The sequence below is a fragment of the Macadamia integrifolia genome, chromosome 14 (assembly GCF_013358625.1).
Source record: "Macadamia integrifolia cultivar HAES 741 chromosome 14, SCU_Mint_v3, whole genome shotgun sequence".
In the NCBI taxonomy this organism is placed as follows: domain Eukaryota; kingdom Viridiplantae; phylum Streptophyta; class Magnoliopsida; order Proteales; family Proteaceae; genus Macadamia; species Macadamia integrifolia.
The window spans coordinates 10,621,937-10,642,721 of record NC_056570.1 but is presented as its reverse complement, the minus strand read 5'-3'; the positions used below and the strand labels follow the sequence as shown (position 1 = coordinate 10,642,721).

At 38.6% G+C, this 20,785-nt stretch overlaps 1 protein-coding gene and 1 long non-coding RNA gene across 2 annotated transcripts in view; one reads left to right on the top strand and one right to left on the bottom strand.

The window, feature by feature from the left end:
* Window positions 1-873: 873 nt before the first annotated feature.
* LOC122060615 (factor of DNA methylation 1-like) overlaps window positions 874-20,785 on the bottom strand; it is a 21,314-nt gene continuing 1,402 nt past the window's right edge. Inside the window, exons 2-7 of the mRNA XM_042623745.1 lie at window positions 20,504-20,731; window positions 20,220-20,401; window positions 19,479-19,568; window positions 19,075-19,362; window positions 18,342-18,554; window positions 874-1,252 (exon numbers count right to left, since the gene is read on the bottom strand). Of these exons, the coding sequence (XP_042479679.1) occupies window positions 1,109-1,252; window positions 18,342-18,554; window positions 19,075-19,362; window positions 19,479-19,568; window positions 20,220-20,401; window positions 20,504-20,731 (1,145 nt within the window). The 3' untranslated portion in view covers window positions 874-1,108. The remainder of the gene's footprint in view (window positions 1,253-18,341; window positions 18,555-19,074; window positions 19,363-19,478; window positions 19,569-20,219; window positions 20,402-20,503; window positions 20,732-20,785) is intronic.
* On the top strand, window positions 4,727-6,616 carry LOC122061275. The gene is made up of 3 exons (XR_006134610.1): window positions 4,727-4,956; window positions 5,707-5,774; window positions 6,474-6,616. It is a non-coding gene; the product is annotated as an uncharacterized LOC122061275 (long non-coding RNA).

Below are 20,785 nucleotides of genomic sequence, written 5' to 3'. Positions count from 1 at the left end.
ACCCAAAAACAAAAAAAAAGCTTAGGCAGTAACAATTATGTATTTTTTTGGGCCGAGTTTTTCTGCACCATGGTGAATCTCATCCACCCCCTTTGACCCTCTACCAAGACTGGAAAAGGATATTTTGAATCATGAACAATTTCACCCTAGGTGATTGAAAATTCAAATTTATTTTTGGACCCAGTTTTTATGCATAGCTGTGTACGCATACGGCTCTGCCTTTTAACTGTAGGATGTGAATGGAAAGAGGCAATAATGCATTCTTTTCTTTCCCCATCCAAAAGTTGAAGGCACGACTGTGTATATACATGAAACCTTTTGCCTTCACAGCTAAAGGAAAACTTTTCTCTCCTGTTTTGAGTTAGAACTTTTTACGGAGCATGATTATAAAATTTTCCTTTCTAAGTTTGAAAATTTACCATTTCTTCTCTTAAATTCCCTTTACAACCATACAGAGCCCACAGAGGACCTGCACTGTTTGTTTGTTTTGGAATTAAGGGCACATGGAATGGCCCTAATTTTTAAAGACTTCAATCTGCAAAATAAGAGACTTAAGCCTTAAAACCATTTCTTCAAAACAATAGTACTAAATCCTCCATCTAATTCATTCCATGAGTTCTAGGCTAAACCTATTCTTCATTGTTACGCTTAAACCAAGGGTCCAAGATGAATCAACATGTCTTTGGATTGGTTATGGATGAGTTACATAGGAATACTGAAAGAAATCACATGGGCCATTTTTTTGATTAACGAAATAGTTTTGTTTATAAGATTATAGAGGTATAAACACCAAGAAATATGGATGGATGCTGCAGATCAATTGCTATTAAGATAAGCCAGATAAGACAATAGATGGAACACAGAGGGGAGGGAGAGACTGAACATATTACCCATCAGACTACATCAGGTGAAATTACAACCCAGTGTGAATATTTACAGAATTCCCTGAAAGCAAAACATGAGTTCTCCTATGTCTAGCCATGTCAGCCCAACCTTTAACTTTGACCAATTTCATCATCCTTTATGTAGATACATAATATTTCATCACCCTTTACATAAATACATACAAAGTTGGCAAAAATTACCCCCAAAAATCTATCAAAGGCCATCATGCACAATCAGTTAGAATTGGCAGGATACATACTTCAAAAACTGGGATTCCGTCCCTATTGCTTGAATAATCGGCCGGCCTCAAGCTGTCCGCTTTCTTTAACCCATACAATAAACCTTTAGCTGTAGCCTCCCAATCCTCCTGTCCAGACATCATGAAACCCTACTCCATCAAAATGATGTGGCATAAACAGAATTCCATAGGCCCATCCTGAATCTTTCAAAATATGGTTAAAAACTCGTAAGAAAACTAATATAGGATAACTTTATGTGGTCCGAACCCTAGGATGGAATTGATAGAGTAGATGAAGCATCAAGTTAGGAAAGCTCCCAATTTTGTAGCATGTTGATTAAATGCCTGTGTATCTGTTATGATGATTAAAAAAGCATTCATATTTTTTTTTATCAGTTTCAACTGAGATTTCATTACCATTTGTTTTTTTTTATTTTTGTTTGGTGGCTTCTGGTAAAGTTATTTCTTCACATGTAGTTTTCACTTATTTCCTTTCTCCATATTGCAATAAAAAAATATGGTCACCTTTTACAAATTTTGGTGATGTAATTATATGTTCTTCTCAAGTAATAATTCAACAAAATTATTAGGAAGTAAAATGACATCTGTGGAAGACAAGAGATGGCATTTAAGGGGAAAGTGGTCACATTTAAAATATTAAAAATAATTCTAGAAAGCAAAATTTTTCCTCTGATCAGACAGGTATGGGCTGAGGTTGCATCCTTGAACATTTCATTCCATTGGAATCCCAAACAACACTTATGTGCTAAACTTACATGATCAATGGCTCTACATCCATCATTTTTTTAATAGGCTGTTGACAACTAAAATTGAGAGAATAACCCCAACCATACTGAACCACTTAATACACAGTAGCCAGAAGGAAACAATACCTCATGTCAAAAAGCAAGATTGGGCAATGAAATAGTGCCTGTGGTCTAACATGCCAACAGCAATAAAAGGAGAAAATGGCAGACTCTCTAGCCAATGTGGCAACCACTATGAAAAGTTTTCCATACCAACAAGATACATAAGAGAAATGGCAACATGAAAATTGGAGCTATAAAACTTACTAGCTTGGAAAGGCATACTGAAAAAGAGGAAGAATGCAATATGGACCATTTGACAGTTTTGTACAAAAGCTTTTAACTTCCAAAAAGTAATTTTGGCATTTACATGTACCCATTTATTGGCCTAAAAGAGGAATAGTACACTAAATGAAATACATAATAGTTGGTATAGAGGGAAAAAAGTGAGTTGATCAGTTATTATTTGAGTTTTTAACTATTCAAAATATAGGTCTTCTGATCATATCAGTTCAGGCATTACAGAAAGCAGTAGTGTATTCATTCCTTCTGATCAGGTGACTATTAGTAGAGAAAACAATTATCACTTAAATACCTAAACATATAAACAAACAGCTCAGTAACTAGTGTCATCCAGACAAGTCAGACTGGATTAAGGAAACAAAGGAGAAAAGAAGAAATGACAGAATATTCAATGACTTCCTTTAAATCAGTATGGGTTTGCGCTGCAATGAAGGACCTAAAACTTGTTCCCTAGATAATGCTTCAAACTTAATTGTTTTTTCCGAATTTTATCCATCTTTTCCATTGATATACATTGTGGATAATCCTCGACTCTAATAATTCACGTCATTAGCAATTTCCATGTTACGGTTGAAGCTTTTTGGCTCACCAGTGGGTAAACTGACAGCCATCATATTCCTTAAAGCATCTGAAAATTGTATATCATGGGTAGCATTGTGATATCAGCATGCCTGGAATTTTAGAGATATCAAGACGATGCAAAACAAAAAGCACAGAGAAACTAACCTCTCATGAGAAACAAAAAGGACATACAATAGAATATTGACATCATCCAAATTATCCAATTATGAACCTAATTACTAATAGTCAGCTAATTACGAGGACAAAACCAGAATATCCGCCTCTAATTTATCAATAACAAATCCAAATTTAAACTTAGTCATTGGTTAAATAAAAATTTGGAGAGGGGAAGGGGCAGGAATAAGTTTCTCATGTGTACCCATAAGATACTAAAAAAAATAAAATTCATAGGAATTAGGAAAGCTAATCATGGCTGTAGCAGAATCATGTGACTTCAAGGTAGGAATCAAGTTCCACCAAAAAAAAAAAAAAAGGGGGGGGGGTTAGGAATCAAGTTCAGAAATATTGTTTTTTTTTTCTTATTTTATTTGGTAGAAATTCAGAAATATTGGTGAAGGAACCCAAAGTACAACAAACAAATTATTTTATAAACATGGTTTGTATGGGAATGCATGACTCCACTTACAAATTTATGATTGCATATGGTACTTAGCAATTTCTTAGTTAGTGAATGACCCCCCCTCCCCTTTAAAAAAATCCCAGATTCCGAGACAACGTATTATCCCTTCTCTACTGTCAGACCAGCAACAACTTGCAAAGTCTGAATATAGCCTCCTATTGGGAGGAAAATGGTCTGTTGCCACTCAAAACAGTTCAATCAATTAAAAATATCCGAAAAAAAGGTTGTAAGGAGGCAAAATACTGAATGAAAACCAACTTAAGAGGGGGAAAAAGATTAATTTGTAGGATCAAGCTAATTACTCACCCTCCGAAAGAATATAAAATAACCCACTCTTATGGCAGCCAGAAGATCATTGCAACTTCCACCATTCTTTCTAATAATTGCAACCTCTTATCACCCAAGATTTATATCATGAGCCCGAGGAGAATGCTAAATGGATTCTGGAAAGAACTGCAATACATTTAAGTAATTTCTTGCCATAAATAAGAGGTTACGAAAGAATAAATTCATTATTTTTCCTCCTTACAAAATGTTAGTAAATGAATATCTAACTGAATTCGTGACCGATTCCGAAATGGGTTTTGGGAATCTGATCATAATCGGGGTTGGTTGATTCCACTGATACCCTGATTCCTATATGAATTGGCCAATTCCGCCAATTATGATTCGATTTTTAGTCCATGCATTCAACATCAACCCAAGTGTCCTAGTAAACTTTCACTTGCCTCTAACTCTCACATAGAAAGCTACTCCGCCGTCTACACAAAGAGAAAAAGATTTCATGGACTAGCTGTTGAAGCTGAGAAGTTCAACCCATTTTGTAATACCCTTTACTTCTCTACCTTATTTGTGGATAGGAAAAAAATATCAGATAGAGAAGGCCAGTACTGGCTGGTTGGCAGTAGTGGAATGCCAAGAAGGGAAAAGTGACCCTACATGTACCTGAATAGCCTGCCAACAGTGCTGGAAGAATCAACAAGAACTGTGGGTCAACATGTGATTTACAACTTACAAAAGGGATTAGCTATGATAGAGGGTGCTATAGACTATAAGGGGTTGAATTTAGCCCAACCGGTGGGAGAGCTTTGGGTGACCTGGCCGGCCGGTTGGCTTAGCAGAAACAGAATTTTGGATCTCTGGGCCCCACCTCTTTACCCCCTAAAATCCTCAGTTTGCCCTTGGGTGAAGAGCCTCATACTAGTCTTATTGATAGTATATTAGTGGGAAAAGCTAAGATAATAATTTAATTATAAAGTAATAAGAGTATATATATATATATATAGTTATATATAAATATGTACTTAAGTTCCACCAAACAGGCCTTAGGCCTAAATCGGTGGAAGGGACTATAAATAGGGGTAGGGTATCACCGAATTACCCTATTTTGAGCTGCTATTCACTATGAACAGAAAGAAGAAGAAGAGAGAAAGAAGAAGGAAGGAAAAAGAAAGGAAAGAGGAAGAGGAGATAAAGAGAGAGTTGCTGAACTTGAGACAGCAGCTGGATAAGTCTCTGTTTAGGTAAGTAATTTCCTACTGAAATAGGGTTAGGGTAGACATTTCTCATGCATGGAATTAGGGTTTTCATTAATTGAGTACAGCCAAAGACCTCTTGAGACCCATGTATCATTCTAGTAGAGGAAACCCCAATACCTGTGGGCTGTAGCAACCTAATTTGATGAACTAAGGTATAGATGAAACCCTAGAATATAATAAATTTTCTTTAGTCAGTAATTTCATTTAATTTAAAGGCTGAAAATCAGAATTTTATGAAACCCTAGCCTAAGGAATTGTATTATCCTTTCAAATTTTTACAATTCCTATCTACAGGTCAGTTGTAGATGTAATTAAGTGATTTAAAAATTAAATTGAGGCAAAGAATTCTGGGTATTCTGGATTGAGTGCACAGGATTCGAATATATACTATTAATTTCTGAAATTACTGCAGAATTAAGAAGTACCCAGTTGAATTTCAGTAATTGGACCCACAATTTAGGTCAATAGAAGTCCAAATGATGAATAGAACTCATTTATGTAATCTGAACACCAAAGAACAGGAAAAAATTCCAAAGGGAACCTGAAACCCATTGCACCTGCTGAGAACCTGCAAATAAATATGGAGGACAATATGGTAAATGATAGAAATAAAAAGGGATTTTCTTGGATTAAGAATAAGTAGGAAAGGATTGAGAACAGGAATAACCCTATCTACTCTAGGTTGATAGTAATATCTATTTGTATTATTGATATTTTAAACATGTTCTGGTATAGGGAATTTGACTAGCAGTGTGGAAATCTATTCAGTGCAGAAAGGGAATCCATCTAATTCTAATACCAAAGTGAGTGGGTGCCTGATCTTTTATGGAGTGTTTCTTTTATTTTATTTTATGCCTGTATTCTGTGCTCATACATAATAATGTGTGCATTATATCTTTTATTCTGGAAATCTCTATTATGGTAAACTCGAGTTGAAAAAGGTAAGACCGGTAAGATGGGTCACTTGTAGGTGCCCAAGATTTATGTGTGCATGTGATGATTGGTTGTGCATCATGTAGACATGCTGGGTTAGGATCACCACCCCAAGTGCTCCAACCCCTTGTCAGTAGGGGGATAGGTACTGACTAATCTCGACATACGTGGTTGTCTGATCAATAGTACACTTCTGTGGTACGACGTACTGTACCTGAGACGGATGATAGCAGGATACAACGTACTGTATGCCTGATTTTCCGGGGTTACTAATTAGGGGTTAACCGGGGGACCGAGGCTCTAACTGGGACTGGTTAACTCCTGCCTGCAACGAGCTTGTATTCCTGAGACCCAACGTACAGGGTAGGGAATACCACCTACGTTGCGTAGCAATATAGCATTTATTATCAGACTTCGTAATGGACTAGGGAGTAGTAAAATAAGTAAATGGATTCATAAGCATCATTTGACAGTGTGAGCATGCATTGCATATTGTATTGTGTGTGCTTGCTTGCCCCACCACTTCACTGAGTAATAACGTGCTCACCCCCATTATTTATTCTTTCTAGATGACGAAGGCAGTATTTTGCCGACTCTCAGCAATGATTATGAGACAGTGGCCATGGATCACCTAGCCCATATTCCAGAGGATGAATTCGACCATAGACCCGTCTGTGATTGTGACGACTGTGCCTACGGAGGCCAGTACTTATGAGGAGTAGACTTATCACTGACTATTATTTTTGTGTATATATGCCTCCGTGGAGATCACTCTTTTGGCTGATCTAGGTATTCTGATGTGTAGAACTACTTGAGAGATATTATACCTTTTTGTGTACATATTCTTCGGTTTATGAATTATTCTGGATAACTGTAATATATGGATAGCTGTAAATTATGGTATCACTTAGAGACATTGGATGGCTATGGATTTTATTTTGTAACTGTAATATATGCGAATCTCTGATCTGTAGTTGTGTATTATGGTGTTGTAGACTATCCTGAGTCCGGATCTTGCAGAGAATAGGCTGACTGGATGCGGTGAGGTGTCTAGTGCTGCATACCCGTGCTATGTGAGGGCAGGGTGTGACACATTTTACCCGTAGAGGCCACAAGAAATGAAGCCAATGCGCCCTATCAATCACCCTCATTCCCATCTAACAAGATTCCCTCAGATCCATTTATTACTCCTTCCAAAACTTCCAAAAACAATGGAAGAAGCGTTCAAAATTGCATATTGTCTTGCTGAAGGTAAGTACTAGCAGCACGTCAATGAGAAGGGAAAGAAAAAAAATTGCTAATAATGTAGATTCCTGCAGCAACTTCGATTTCCATTTTTTTTTTTTTTTTGTTTCAAGTAACAGGAAAATCTAAGATCATGTTATGCAAAGTCTTCTCTATAATTATGCGGAGTGCTATGACTTATCTTGCTTCTCTTAAAGTATGCCTTGATCAGTTTTTTCCTTTGGCATAGTGTTTCTTCTCTATGTGGGATTTATCTTTGAGTATTTGTGAAGGGATTTTTGGGTAGAGTGTGTACTCCCCATTGTGTTTGTGACTCCTTATCCACAAGATGTCTGAAGTTAGTGGGCTTGGAGCCCTCTTTGGTGATGTTTCAGCCAGTGCATCGAGTAGTGTCCCTCCTACTCCTATGTTTTTTGATAACCCCCATACTCAGATTTCTATTGTGAAGTTGGACAACACAAACTATTTGGGTTGGGCTCATTCTATGAAGTTTTCCTTGCAGAGCAGGGGAAAGCTAGGGTATATTACAGGTACCATTAAGGCTCCTCAACTAGATGACCCGACATATCTAAAGTGGGAGACTGAAAACTCCACTGTTATAACATGACTGATTTTCTGCATGAAACCTGAAATTGGAAGAAGGTTTATGAGGAAAGAAACTGCCAAGGATATTTGGGACAGTGTTACTAAAACCTTTGATCATGTGGGTGATTCGGCCAAGGTTTATCAATTACTTCAGAAGGTTATTGGCATGAAGCAAGGAGATAAAACCATTTCTGAGTTTTATCTCTGGGAGGAGTGTGATGACTATAGAGACCTCCAACTGTCCAATCCTGAGGATAAAGCTAAGGTTTATCGGACACTTGAGAAGAAGCGGGTTCTTATTTTGTTTGGTGGGTTGAATCCCGAGTATGAGCCGATCCAGATACAGATATTAGGCCGATCTCCATTTCCATCCTTTGATGAAATGTGTAGCCATTTGTAGAGTGAGGAGACCAGGCGAGTGGCCATGGCACATGCTTCTCCTCTTGAGTGGTCAGTTCTTACTACTAGCTCTCAGAAAGATTGGCATGGTAGTGGCAGAGGCCAAGGCCCACCTCGTGGGGATGATAGACATTGTGATCATTGTGGGAAGTCTGGGCACACCAAAGATAGATGCTGGGTTCTTAACGGCCGACCTCCTGGCATGCGTGGTGGTACTAGTGGTGCTCATGGTGGACGTAGCAGGGGAGCTAGAGCCCACAGTGTTGAGGCCAAGCATGCTTCTTCAGGGTCTACTCTTAGCCCACAAGCAGAGCACAGTTCCCTTACTAGGGATGACATTGCAACATTCCGCATGTTCATGTCTCAACTGGGAGGCTCATCATCTTCTTCCCTTACAGTGTTAGATTCCTCAACTTCCGCATTGTAGGTTTCCTCATCTGCCCCCTCCACAGCACCATCTTGGGTTATTGATTCTAGTGCTACGGATCATATGATTGGTACGTCCCATTATTATGATACGTACTCTGTTTGTTCAGGTAGAGATAAGGTTAAGGTTACCAATGGCTCCCTTTCCTCCATTTCTGGTAAAGGTAGCATTCCTATTACTTTTTCCATTTCACTTGATTATGTTCTTCACGTTCTTGACCTCACCTATAATCTCTTATCTGTGAGTCATCTGATAAAATCCTTAAATTGTTGTGTCACCTTTTTTCCTTTCCATTTTCTCTTTTAGGATTTGGTGACGAAGAGGATTATTGGCAGTGGGCGTGAAGAGAAAGGACTTTACCTACTTGAACCTCAATCACCTCTTTTGGCTACAGCTCAGTCTTATGTGCCTGGACGTACTGATAGCAGTTTTGTGGATTCTGTGATGTGGCACCAACGTTTAGGACATCCATCTTTTGTTGTTATGAGGAAGCAGTTGTCTCATTTATTTACTTCTTTTCCCCATTCTCATGTCTTTCATTGTGAACCATATATTTTTGCTAAACATTATCGTTCTTCTTATCCTTATCATGGTAATAGATCTACTGTTCCCTTGCACTCCAATGTTTGGGGGCCCTCCACTACTACTACCTCTTTACTTGATTTTTGTTACTTTGTCTCTTTTATTGATGATTTTTCTCGTGTATTTGGACTGTTCTGATGAAGCACAAGAGTGATGTGTATGATGCCTTTAAAATTTTTTATCATATGGTATGTACACAGTTTGACACCAAAATTAAAATTGTTCGTTCTGACAAAGGGGGGGAGTCTATGTATGGTGGTTTTCAAGACTTTTTTACTGACTATGGCATTATCTATCAGCTAGCTTGTGTTGACACACCCCAATAGAATAGGGTAGCTGAGAGAAAAAACCGCCATTTGTTGGAGGTCAGTAGGAATCTTCTCTTTGGCATGCATGTCCCTAAAACTTGGTCTAATGCTCTCCTTACTGTTGCTGATCAACCGTATGCCAACATAGCTCTTTGGCTCCAAAACTCCCTTGGACATCTTGTCTTCTCAGTCTTCTTCTTTCTCTCTTCCCCCCAAAATGTTTGGGTGTATCTGTTATGTCCATGTTAATAAGTCTTCACGGACTAAACTGGACCCCAATATAGAAACGCAACCCTAAAACGATGCAGAAGATAATGGAAAAACAAAACAAACAATGCACACGTATTTTACGAGGTTCGGCAAGGTTGCCTACGTCCACGGTGAGATGAGATCCTGCTTCACTATCAATGGAGAATAGGGTTACAGCGCTCATCCTCACACCTCTCAGCATTGCTTGCATTACAGAGAAAGAAACCCTCACTACAAATATATAGCGAAAAAACTCTAATCCGGAAAGTACACAATTGCTCTCAAATAAAAAATTCGAGCGGCACCCCCTGCTATGCAAGGGGGCCTCCTGCCCCCCTTGCAACCCCCACGGCCCGCTAACCGGCTAGCGTGACCGTCGTCCTGCCTATCTAGGTGCTGCACCAGTACTCCCTGGATTTAAACTGCGACGAAATACAAGACATCATACACCAACACCCAAGACCCTTAAATGCATCTTTCTTGGATACTCCACTACCAAGGGATATAAGTGCTATCATCCTTCTTCCAGACGAAGGCTTCTCTCTAAAGATGTCACCTTCTTTGAGTTTGCACCATTTTTTGCCTCTTCTCAGCATCCTTTTCAGGGGGAGCATAATGGAGATGAAAAGGCTATTAATGAGATCCCCTTTCTTTTCCCATTGTCTATCTCTCCTTTTATGCTTGACATTGGGAAACACAAAGAGGTGGATATTATTGATGTCGGTGATCATTCAAGAGGTGGTTCAGGTTCAGGAAATGCAAAGGAGGCCATTGTGTACACAAGGAGGAACAAGAAGACCTGCCAAGAGTCCTCTTTGAATCCAACTCCTGAGATCTACCCTCTTCAGTCAGGTAATATCCTTCATTCCCCATCAAAGTTAGATATTCCTATTGCTATTAGGAAGGGAAAGAGAGCTTGTACTAATCTTATAGCCCAATTTGTTTCCTGTGACTCTCTCCCCTACAGTTGTTGCATTTACCATTGCTCTCTCATCTACTTCTATTCCCAAGAATGTTTCTGAAGCCATGTCTGACTATAAGTGGAAGCAAGCCATGACTGAGAAAATGAAAGCCCTTGAAAAAAATTGTACCTGAAAATTGGTTGACCTTCCAAGAGGGAGAACTCCAATTGGATGCAGATGGGTCTACACAATCAAGTAACTGTAAGATGGTACTATTGAGAGGTACAAAGCAATGATGGTGGTAAAAGGATACAATCAAGTGTATGAGATTGACTATCAGGAGACATTTGCTCCTGTGGTTGAGCATAACACTATAAGGGTCCTTTTGTCTCTGGCAGCAAATAGAGATTGGCCATTTTATCAATTGGATGTGAAGAATTCCTTTTTGCATGGTGACTTAGAAGAGGAGGTGTATATGCAAACTCCTCCTGGCTTTAAGTTCCCTTCTGCTGCAGGAAAAGTGTCTTCTTAAGAAGACCCTGTATGGCCTTAAACAGTCTCCAAAGGCCTGGTTTGAAAGGTTTCGATAGGCTATCCTGAAGAATGGTTATTCCCAAAGTCAGGCTGACCACACTTTGTTTACCAAGCATGGTAATGGCACCATTACAACCTTGATTGTCTATGTGGATGACATTGTGGTAACTGGTGATGATAAGACTGAGATAGCCAATCTGAAGAACTACTTAGCCCAACAGTTTGAGATTAAGGACCTCGGACCCTTAAAATATTTCCTGGGGATTGAAGTGTCTAGATCTAAAAAGGGCATAAATATATGCCAAAAAAAGTTTATTCTAGACCTATTGAAAGAAACAGGAATGTTAGGCTACAAGCTTGCAAGTTCTCATATTGAGAAAAATCATAAGCTGGGAGACGATGCTGGCCCGTCTCTTGATGTAAGGAAATATCAAAGGCTAGTTAGGAAGCTCATTTATTTGTCCTTGACTCGTCTAGACATTACTTATGCAGTGGGGGTGGTTAGTCAGTTTATGCATGTTCCCACGAGTGGGCACTTGGATGTAGTTTACTGCATTCTGCGATGTTTGAAGTCCTCTCCAGGAAAGGACTACTTTTTGCCAAGCATAACCATATGAGGATAGAAGGCTTCACTGATGCAGATTGGGTTGGCTCAGTCTCTGATAGGAGATATATTTCAGGTTATTGCACATTTGTAGGTGGAAACCTAGTTCCATGGCGGGGCAAGAAACAAGCTGTGGTGGCTCGGTTTAATGCAAAGGCAGAATTTAGAGCCATGACTCATGGAATGTGTGAACTTCTCTGGTTGAGAAGGTTGGTCCAAGAGTTGGGATTTGATACTGAGGCACCTATGAGGCTTTATTGTGACAACGTAAAGCCCACAATCCTGTGCAGCATGATAGAACAAAGCACATAGAGGTGGATAGACACTTCATTAAAGAGAAGATTGACACTGGTTACATATGCACGTCTTTTGTGAGTACTGGAGATCAGCTGGCTGATATCTTCACAAAGGGTCTTCTTCATCATCAATTCAATTCTCTACTGTCCAAGCTGGGAATGCATGATATTTATTCTCCAGCTTGAGGGGAAGTGTTAGATATATTAGTTATGTTTCCCTAGAGGCAGTTTAGTAATTTGTCGTTATATGTTTTATTTTTCATTTTTCTCCTTAGGGAGGTATGTGTAATATCATGTAACTATATTAGTGAAGTAACATATTGGTGTAAGTGAGACTTTACTCACAACACACATTCTACCATTCTTCTTCTTCATCATCTTCTTCCTCTCCAACCGATTCTTCCTCCTCTCTCTTTCTCTCCTTCTCTCTTAGTTTATCACAAACCTTACATTCTAACTTAAAACCCCAAAAATTAAGGCCCAACCCAAGCCTATTCTAAAACCTGGCCCAAAATTTAAACCAGGCCTGCATTAACATTTTATTTTATAATGCCTACAAAAAATGACGGAGAAGGGAATTGCTATACTACTAAAGGCATGTTGGAACCATGTATCCTCAAACCATTGAATCAAGGACTCTCGGCCCAAACTTTTACTGCTTTATAGGTTTGAGCACTAGGGAACTAACAACCAGCTAAAATTTTGTGATGTGTAAGATATAGTTGAAGATTAAGAGTAGAAAATTTTTCAAGGCATCATTGCACATAAGCTTTAACGATCTAAACTGTAACAAGCAAGTTTAGTAAAACAGGTCCTTGTATGAAAAGCAACAAGAACTCCACCAACTTTCAACTAGCAAAAGTTGATGCTTAGGCTATACATGAAGAACTGAACCAGTAAGCTGAGAGTAAGAAATTGCATGAACTATTCCGTCAAGGTGCACTTCAGGTATGATCTGGTCTTCTTAGTAGTGCTCTTCCATCAAGGATCACTTAAGATATGATCTGGTCTTCTCAGTGTTCAGAAGAGCACAAAAAGGAACCAAATATAGAAGGAAAGAAGTACAAACAACTGTGTTCAACCAAAAGAAATGCTCTAAGGGCCATTCGTACCTCAAAATATACCGTCCAATCCGCAGGGTTTGCAACATGGACCAAAATGCATCATTCTATGATTATTTGTCCTACAGAAACATGCCTAAACTCTAACCTCATTATGCATGCTGGTTAGCCCAGTTTTTACAACTTGACCATTTTGGCTCCATTTCATGTTAGATATAATGGTGTACATTGACAAGCTGAAGTTCAAATAGAGTAGACAATTTTTTGTGGTGCTAGGGGACCTTCCTTTGTTTAAAAGCAGTTCCACTTAAAAGAGTTTTAGAACCCTGAACAGACATCAAACCAGATGAGGCTTGGTCTGTCTAAACATCGTCTTACTGTGCCATTTTATTGAAGCCACATAAACTACATGCATTAGGGAGTGGCAATGGCTTCACATTGTTTGAGAACCAAGTCCTGAACACTTTTCAAAAATTATGGTTCCACATGCTTACTTATTTGGGTCATATGCATATTTCCATCTGCAAAAACCACAGGAATGAATTCAAATGCATAAGGTTGTGCTAGTGATAGAACGAGGCTGAGATGACAACAGTTGATGGATAGAATTCACACCAAGTACAATTCTAAAGAAACAATAAAGTGTTGTTGGAGTACCTATAAAATATTAGACTTTAAGTGCTAACCTTTGCCTGTTCATCTTTTGTGCTTCAATACCCTTATGTGCTCAAATATATAAATGACAACCTCCTTTAATGTGGCTTTTCTTCCTTTTTTAAAGTTCCAAAGCTCGGGTATAGGATACCTTCCACTAGGATTGTACTCAATGATCTCCAGCAAGGCCATAATAACAGCATTATAAACCTCGTCACCCCACTCTTCCCTTAGAATTTTTAACTTTACATCGTCGTTATCTACTGTGTCCTGAAGCATGAGACAGGAATTTCATGTGTTAATTTCCCAATGTTTTTCTGTAAACTCAACACCAGACAAAATGATTTCCAATAATTTCAGTGAGGTTAAAAGAGAAGTTCTAAGTTTCCAATTATAACCCTAATTGGGAGTGATGCAAGGATTAAAGTATCGGTGTCGGTCGCCGTATCGGTCTGGTAAATTTAAGAGAAGTATCAGAGGGTATTTTATTGTATAAAAAATATGCTAAGGTACACTAAAGATACACACATAAATGGACAAGAAACACATTTTTATAAACTTTTGCAAAACACTATATATAACATGTATAATGCATAAACACTAAATTGAAGAACAACTTACTTAGAGACAAGTGTATTCAATTAAAATTGTTCAAAAGGATGAAGTTTCTTACATATTGTAAGGGTCCATTGTTGACTTCCCAAGAACATCATGTTTGATGAAATGCTTTAGTTTGTTTTACCTAAATCTACTCAAACAATACAAAAAAAAAAAAAAGAAGAAGAAGAAGAAGAAGAAGAAAACAAATTTGATTGTTTGATTTTTCCATCCAACTTTTTATAACAAAATAATACTAGAACACTGCAAAAGGGATGGTGGCAGTATCTTGAGCAATCATGACATGAGATACAACGTTTAATTTTGTGGAAGGATTAACACATTTTGCTTGTTGCAAGGACAAACAACATTAAATGGAAATGATGACACTAGTTGTGATGATTCATATAGAAGTTCAACGGAGAAATCAAACGGAAGACACTTATTTGACTGCAAGGGCTCTACAGATATAAACTAGAGGAGATGATCAATATGAGAATGCCGAAACTCATGACAAGGAGTATATAAAAGAATGATAAATCAAGATTGTAATATCTTTTGGGTAAAAGAGCAGTTGTGCTTCAAATTTTGGAAACTTAAGTATTGCTAGCGAAAAGAACAAGCTCTGTTTTGTAAGTGAAATGGAATCTGTAGATAAGTATCAGTGAGTATCGGCGAATATCAGAGTATACCGCACGTAATTCAATTGTTTGGGGCTCAAATGTGTGTATCGAGAGTATCGGTATGTATCGATGAGTATCGAAGCATATTGTATCATATCGTAAGCATATTGTACTGTATCATACAATAAGCTTCGATACATAGAAATTTTTTAAAATACATGTATCGTATTGATGCCGACCGATACTGATACTTATCGGCCAATATGGTACTATATGTACTGATATTTTCAACCATGGTGTGAGGATCCTCTGAAGAAAATCTCTACTTATTGTCATCTTAGCAAGATTCAATGCAGTAAAATTGAACTCCATATCTCTCTCCCGTATGAGATGAGGGTTTCACGTTTTCTCCCAAAGTGGGTTTCTTGTTTCCCTCAAGTTAGGGCTTGACTCTCTCATGTGAGGGTTTCTCCTCCTATGCGAGGCGTTTTCTCGTTTCAGCAGAGAACAAGAGCCTTCTCTATAAGGCGATTCTGTTGTTCTTTGGATTTTTTTGTACTTGTTTTACTATATATTTCTCTCGAAGGTTCGGCAACTAGTGGTCATGATTATTTTCTCTCCTGAAGCTTTGACCTGTTTGTGCCGTTTAGGATCCTAACTTCGACTTTTGGTCATTGGAACAAATTGATCTCCGGCTTTTCTGGTTTTTCTTTCATTTTGTATCTTTGTTTCTTGCTTGTTTATTTTGTGCCAAGAGGCTTTTTCCTCTTTCCTCATTTAAGCCAAATCCTCTCGCATGGTTTAAAGTATCTCCGATACGATATGATACCCCTCCAAAACGTATCTTCAATGTAGTCGACCGATACTTTAATCCTTGATCTTTAGCATAACTTAGCATATCTCCGATACGATACCCTCTGATACGTATCTTAAATTTAGCGACCGATATGGCAGCCGATACCAATACTTTAATCCTTGGCCTCTTGGAACATTTTTGGGATTTGCACTAATAGGTTGGGCCCCCATGTGTCCCATGTTCTTTTCACGGATGAATGTATGATGTTCACAAAGGCTAGGAGTCAGGAAGCTCACTTCATTATGAATACCCTAGGAAAATATAGGATTGCTTCAGGTCAAGAGTTTAACATGGCAAAGTCCAGCATTTTGTTTAGCCCGTTCACTTCTATTCAGTCTAAGAAGGAGATTGTAACCATATCTGGTTTCAAGGGAGTTTTGAACCATGGAAAGTTTTTGGGTCTGCCCTCTGAATTTGGAGGGCAAAACGTGCTCTTTTCTCTAATATTGTTGAGAGGGTCCAACCAAGCTAACGGGATGGAAGGAAACTTTCTCTCAGCCAGTGTAAGGAAGTTCTTCTTAAATCTGTGGTCACTGCTATCCCCTCCTTTGCTATGTTCATGTTTGTATTTGTGAGGTGCCTTAGCGCTTAATGAGGTAGTTTTCGTGGACGGGTAATACGGGGAAGGGGTTTTTGGGGTTAATTGGGCTGGTCTTTGCCGAAGTAAAAAATCTGGGACCTCGGTTTTTGGTATTTAGGTAAGTTTAATCTAGCTCTATTGGCAAGACGATGTTGGAGATTTCTTCACAATTGTGAGGCCCTCTGGGTCAGGGTTTTAAAAGTTAAATATTCCATAATTCTTTTCTTTTTGCTACCCCTAGGCCTACGGGTTCTTGGGCTTGGAAAAGTCAATAATGAGGGGTAGATAAGATCTACACGGGATTATGAGAAGTATTGGTGATGGGTCTGAAGCTTTTATTTACATCGACTCTTGGCTGCCTTCCCTCTATGAGCGGAAAGTCAATAGTCCCCCTTGGGTTCCCCATATATGTAAAGTTTCTGATCTTATCCATCCTAGTTTTGACAATTGGTATGTCCCTGTCATTAAATCTCTGTTCTCTGTTTCAAAAGTTCTGGCTATTCAAATTCCTCTGTCTATCTCAGCCAGGAAGGACAGTTGGTTTTGGGGGCTGACAAAAGATGGCAAGTTTTCAGTTAGATCTGCGTACTTTAATGCTTTACAGTCTGATTGCCATGCTTCTGACTCATATGATCCCTTTTGGGGTATGAATTGGATATTGAATCTGATTCCCAAGATTAAACTTTTCCTGTGGCGATGTGCCTCTAATACCCTGACAGTTAAGCAGCTCTTGTTCCTACTGAACTTAGCCCCCAACCCTCTTTGCCCTCTATGTAAATCAGACAAGAAGTCAGTTGTTCAATATCTTTTCCTCTGCCCTTTTGCAGAAATGTGCTGTTTAGCTTCCCCACTAAGATTTAATACTCGGGAGTTCAACGGTACACACTTTAAAGAATGGCTATTATTTGTTTGTGAAATTTAAGGATGTGCCAGATAAACAGGATTTTGATATCCTTTGATCCTCTCTCTCGTTTGGCAGAAATCTGGAAAGCCAGGAATAAAGCCGTTTTTGAGTTCGTGGAACCGGTCCTTCATAATACTGTGGCTGCATTTAATATCATTGTGGAAAATGGGCGTGTGTTTCTGGCCTCTATGTTTCCAATGTTTCCAGTCTCTCCCTCCCCTGCCACCCCTGCTGATGCTACTGCTTTGCCTCCTGTGCATTTTCCCTTTTTTCCAATGGTGCTTGGAGGTCCCAGAGTCTTCAGGGGAGCAGGGGAGTGATCCTCAAGGACTGAGTGGACTGTGGAGGTCGTACTGTTGCTGCAAGCGCAGAATGGGGTTTGCTTTTTCTGCTGCTGTTGTGGAAGCTGAAGCCATCAGCAAAGGGCTTCTTTTGGCTCAGTGCTTGGGCCTCCAGTGTCTGGTTGTTCACTCGGACTGTGTAGTTGTTACTGATGCCCTTGGGGGCAATTCTGTTTCCTTAGATTGGAATACTAGCATTGTAGTTGAGGATATTTCTCTTTTAGTGTCTTCTTTTTCTATTGTTTTTTTTCTTTTTGCATATTCCTCACTCCTCTAATGTAGAGGCCCACTGGCTTGCTCAAGGGGCTTTGTTTTTGAGTGCTTCGCACATTTCGTGGGTTCTCCTCATTTGTTCGTACATTCTGTTTCTCATAGGAGGTTTTCCTCCCATGATCTCTCTTAATAAAATTTGTGTGTGTCCCCAAAATAAAGAAATAAATATAACCTTAATTTGTCTGCAAAGAAGAGTATGTTGGCATTTAGTATGTGGATGCAATCATGAAACATATGGCCTCAAGAGAGAATGTGCATGAGGACTATAAATTTTTCTGATGCTACAGATAATCACCTCGATTAGGAAAAAAGAAAATGCACAGATGTTATCTCAAACATGAAGTCATGAATACATGATGATTGCATATAAAGTAGATTCTATAAGTGAAGAAGAAAATGATGGAGATTGATGCATACTTGAGCTGTACCGTTGACTGTGACAATTTTAAATGGATACCATCCTGAATTCTTGATTTCTTCTTGCCATAAGCTGCAAAGTTCCATAGATTTAACTGATGCTTCTCCACATGGAAATTTTTTCTTGCATGCCTTTTGAAATGGTTTTGGGTTAACCTCTCCCATTTTCTTGATTCCAATCGACATTTTCCCTCTTAACATATCTTGCAAGCCCTAAAGGGAAAACAAAAGTTGCATCAGATAATTCAGTCTAGGAAAACAATTGAATTGTTGGTTTTCACCCTTGCATGGTTCTATTATAGATTGATATTCTATATATAGACATCAGTCTAGATTACTTACAAATCAAGCAAAGGGTGGCTTTGGCAATTCTTAACCTGCCTGGCCAACCCACCCTATTTTTCGGTATCAGGTTGGCATACCAATGGATTATATTCAAGACACTGTTTCTTCTCTGTGTAGCATGGTATTAAACCTTTAGGGTTAAGCTGGCCAATTGCTGGACTGACCACTTTTTTCCCAGGTTCAGGTTGCAGATTTAAGTCAAATCAGATCAGAATATTGTTGAGATTCTTATTTTTCTCTTTACTTTTCTTTCTGATCTAATATGGATCCAACAGGAACCACTAGAACCCTAGGTTAAGATGCTCAACGAAAAGAAAGAAAAACATAATAACCATAACCATAACCAACAATATCAAAAGGAAAAACATAATAACCAACAATATCATACTTCAATCAATACTTGACTAGCTTCTTGTAGCTCATTGTTACTCTGGCGCTCTTTGACTATAAGAGCATGATGCATATCTTCTACATCTTTCAAATCTCCTATCTTTTCATTCAATTGTTCGTTCATCTCCATCATTTTTTTCTGAACTCCCGTATCATCTTCACCTACCATATGTTTCATCACTTCTAAATTCCCTTTCAACTCCTCAATTTCTAACTCCAATTTCTGTTTGGCATCCAACTGCTTCTCCAGCTCAAGTATCTTACTCAAAGCTGCCTCTTTCTCCCACTGCACATTGTGATTCCAGTCAAATGAAGAAATACATTATCTAAAAGAAGGGACATTGTTATCTTTCGAAGGATAATTTTGGGTCAAGACGTCAAGGTTTACAACATGCAGCATACCTTCTGCTCTTCAATCAGCCTCAAGACATTCTCATCAGCCTTTTTCTGCTCCATGGATGCGATGTGAAGTGAATTGTTTTTAAAAACATTCTGAAAGGACAGAAAGACATCTGTATCAGAAAACTTATACCACAACTAGTCATGTGCTGCTTGGTTGTCATACCTCCTTTCATAACACAGTTACAGAAATTTTAGTTGATCCGAGGACAAAGGACGCTGAAACAGATGGAATAGAATTTTAATGTTTTCTGATTGATATTTGAGCAATGTAAGGTAATAGCCAATCCTATTTCTGGCTTAAATATGCAATAAACTGGAAATGTGTTGGATCACTCAAGGGTCTCATTCAGGATTATCTTGGCACATCAGTTTACAGGTAAAAAACTGACCTTTCAATAGTTAAAAATGTTAGGGCTGCCTAATCCATATGATATATTGTTTACTGCAAGCCAATCCAGATTGAATTATCTCAGAACCCCTTCATTGGTATAAAGAAATATATGTAGAGTGCGACATAGAAACTAAAACTTTTACCAAGAATGTGAACAACTTTCTTTATTCAAATTAATCAGTGAGAAAAAAGGACAGTTTTTTTCCCTTCAGTCACCAACCTGATGTGTCAAGGAATAACATGAACTGAAAGTGAAAGAAGAGTGATTTAGCCACTAAATATTTTCAATAGTTGATAATATTATTCACTAGATCTAAAATATGATCGATATATTGACCAGGGAGTCAAACCTTCTCAATCTCCTCGTCTTGTTTTCTCCTCTCAAGTTCATTTAGGGCTTCCCGTTTGTTCAGTTCTTTAGACCGCAGCTCAAGTTTTCTTCTTTGAGAATCCAACTGATATCTCAACATTTCGTTCTCCTCGAGGATCCTACGAGTGTGATCACGTGACATGTTTTGCAACCTACTCATTTCTGATGAAGAGATATATACGTAACATTGTAAGTACATTTTAGTTATAATAATAGGAAGAGGGGAGAACAGAGAGAAGTAAGATGGCCATGGGGTCTACAAACCTTCATTGTAAGATTGATGTAGCCTGTCCTTCTCTTCCATTGTCCGGCTCAAGGACATAGTCTTCTCATGGAACTTGTACTCTAGTTCATCTATAGTATCATTTGTGACATCAAGTTTGTCGGTTAGGTTTGCCACAATAATCTTTGTTTGTTCTGTTGCTTCTTGTGCAATGTCAGCAACGGTTTTCAAGTCCCCATTTTTGTGGAGATAATCCCCAACTGGGCCTCCTGAATTATAATCGTCCGCACGAGCAAACCAACCATAAATGTTTGAGTTAGGGT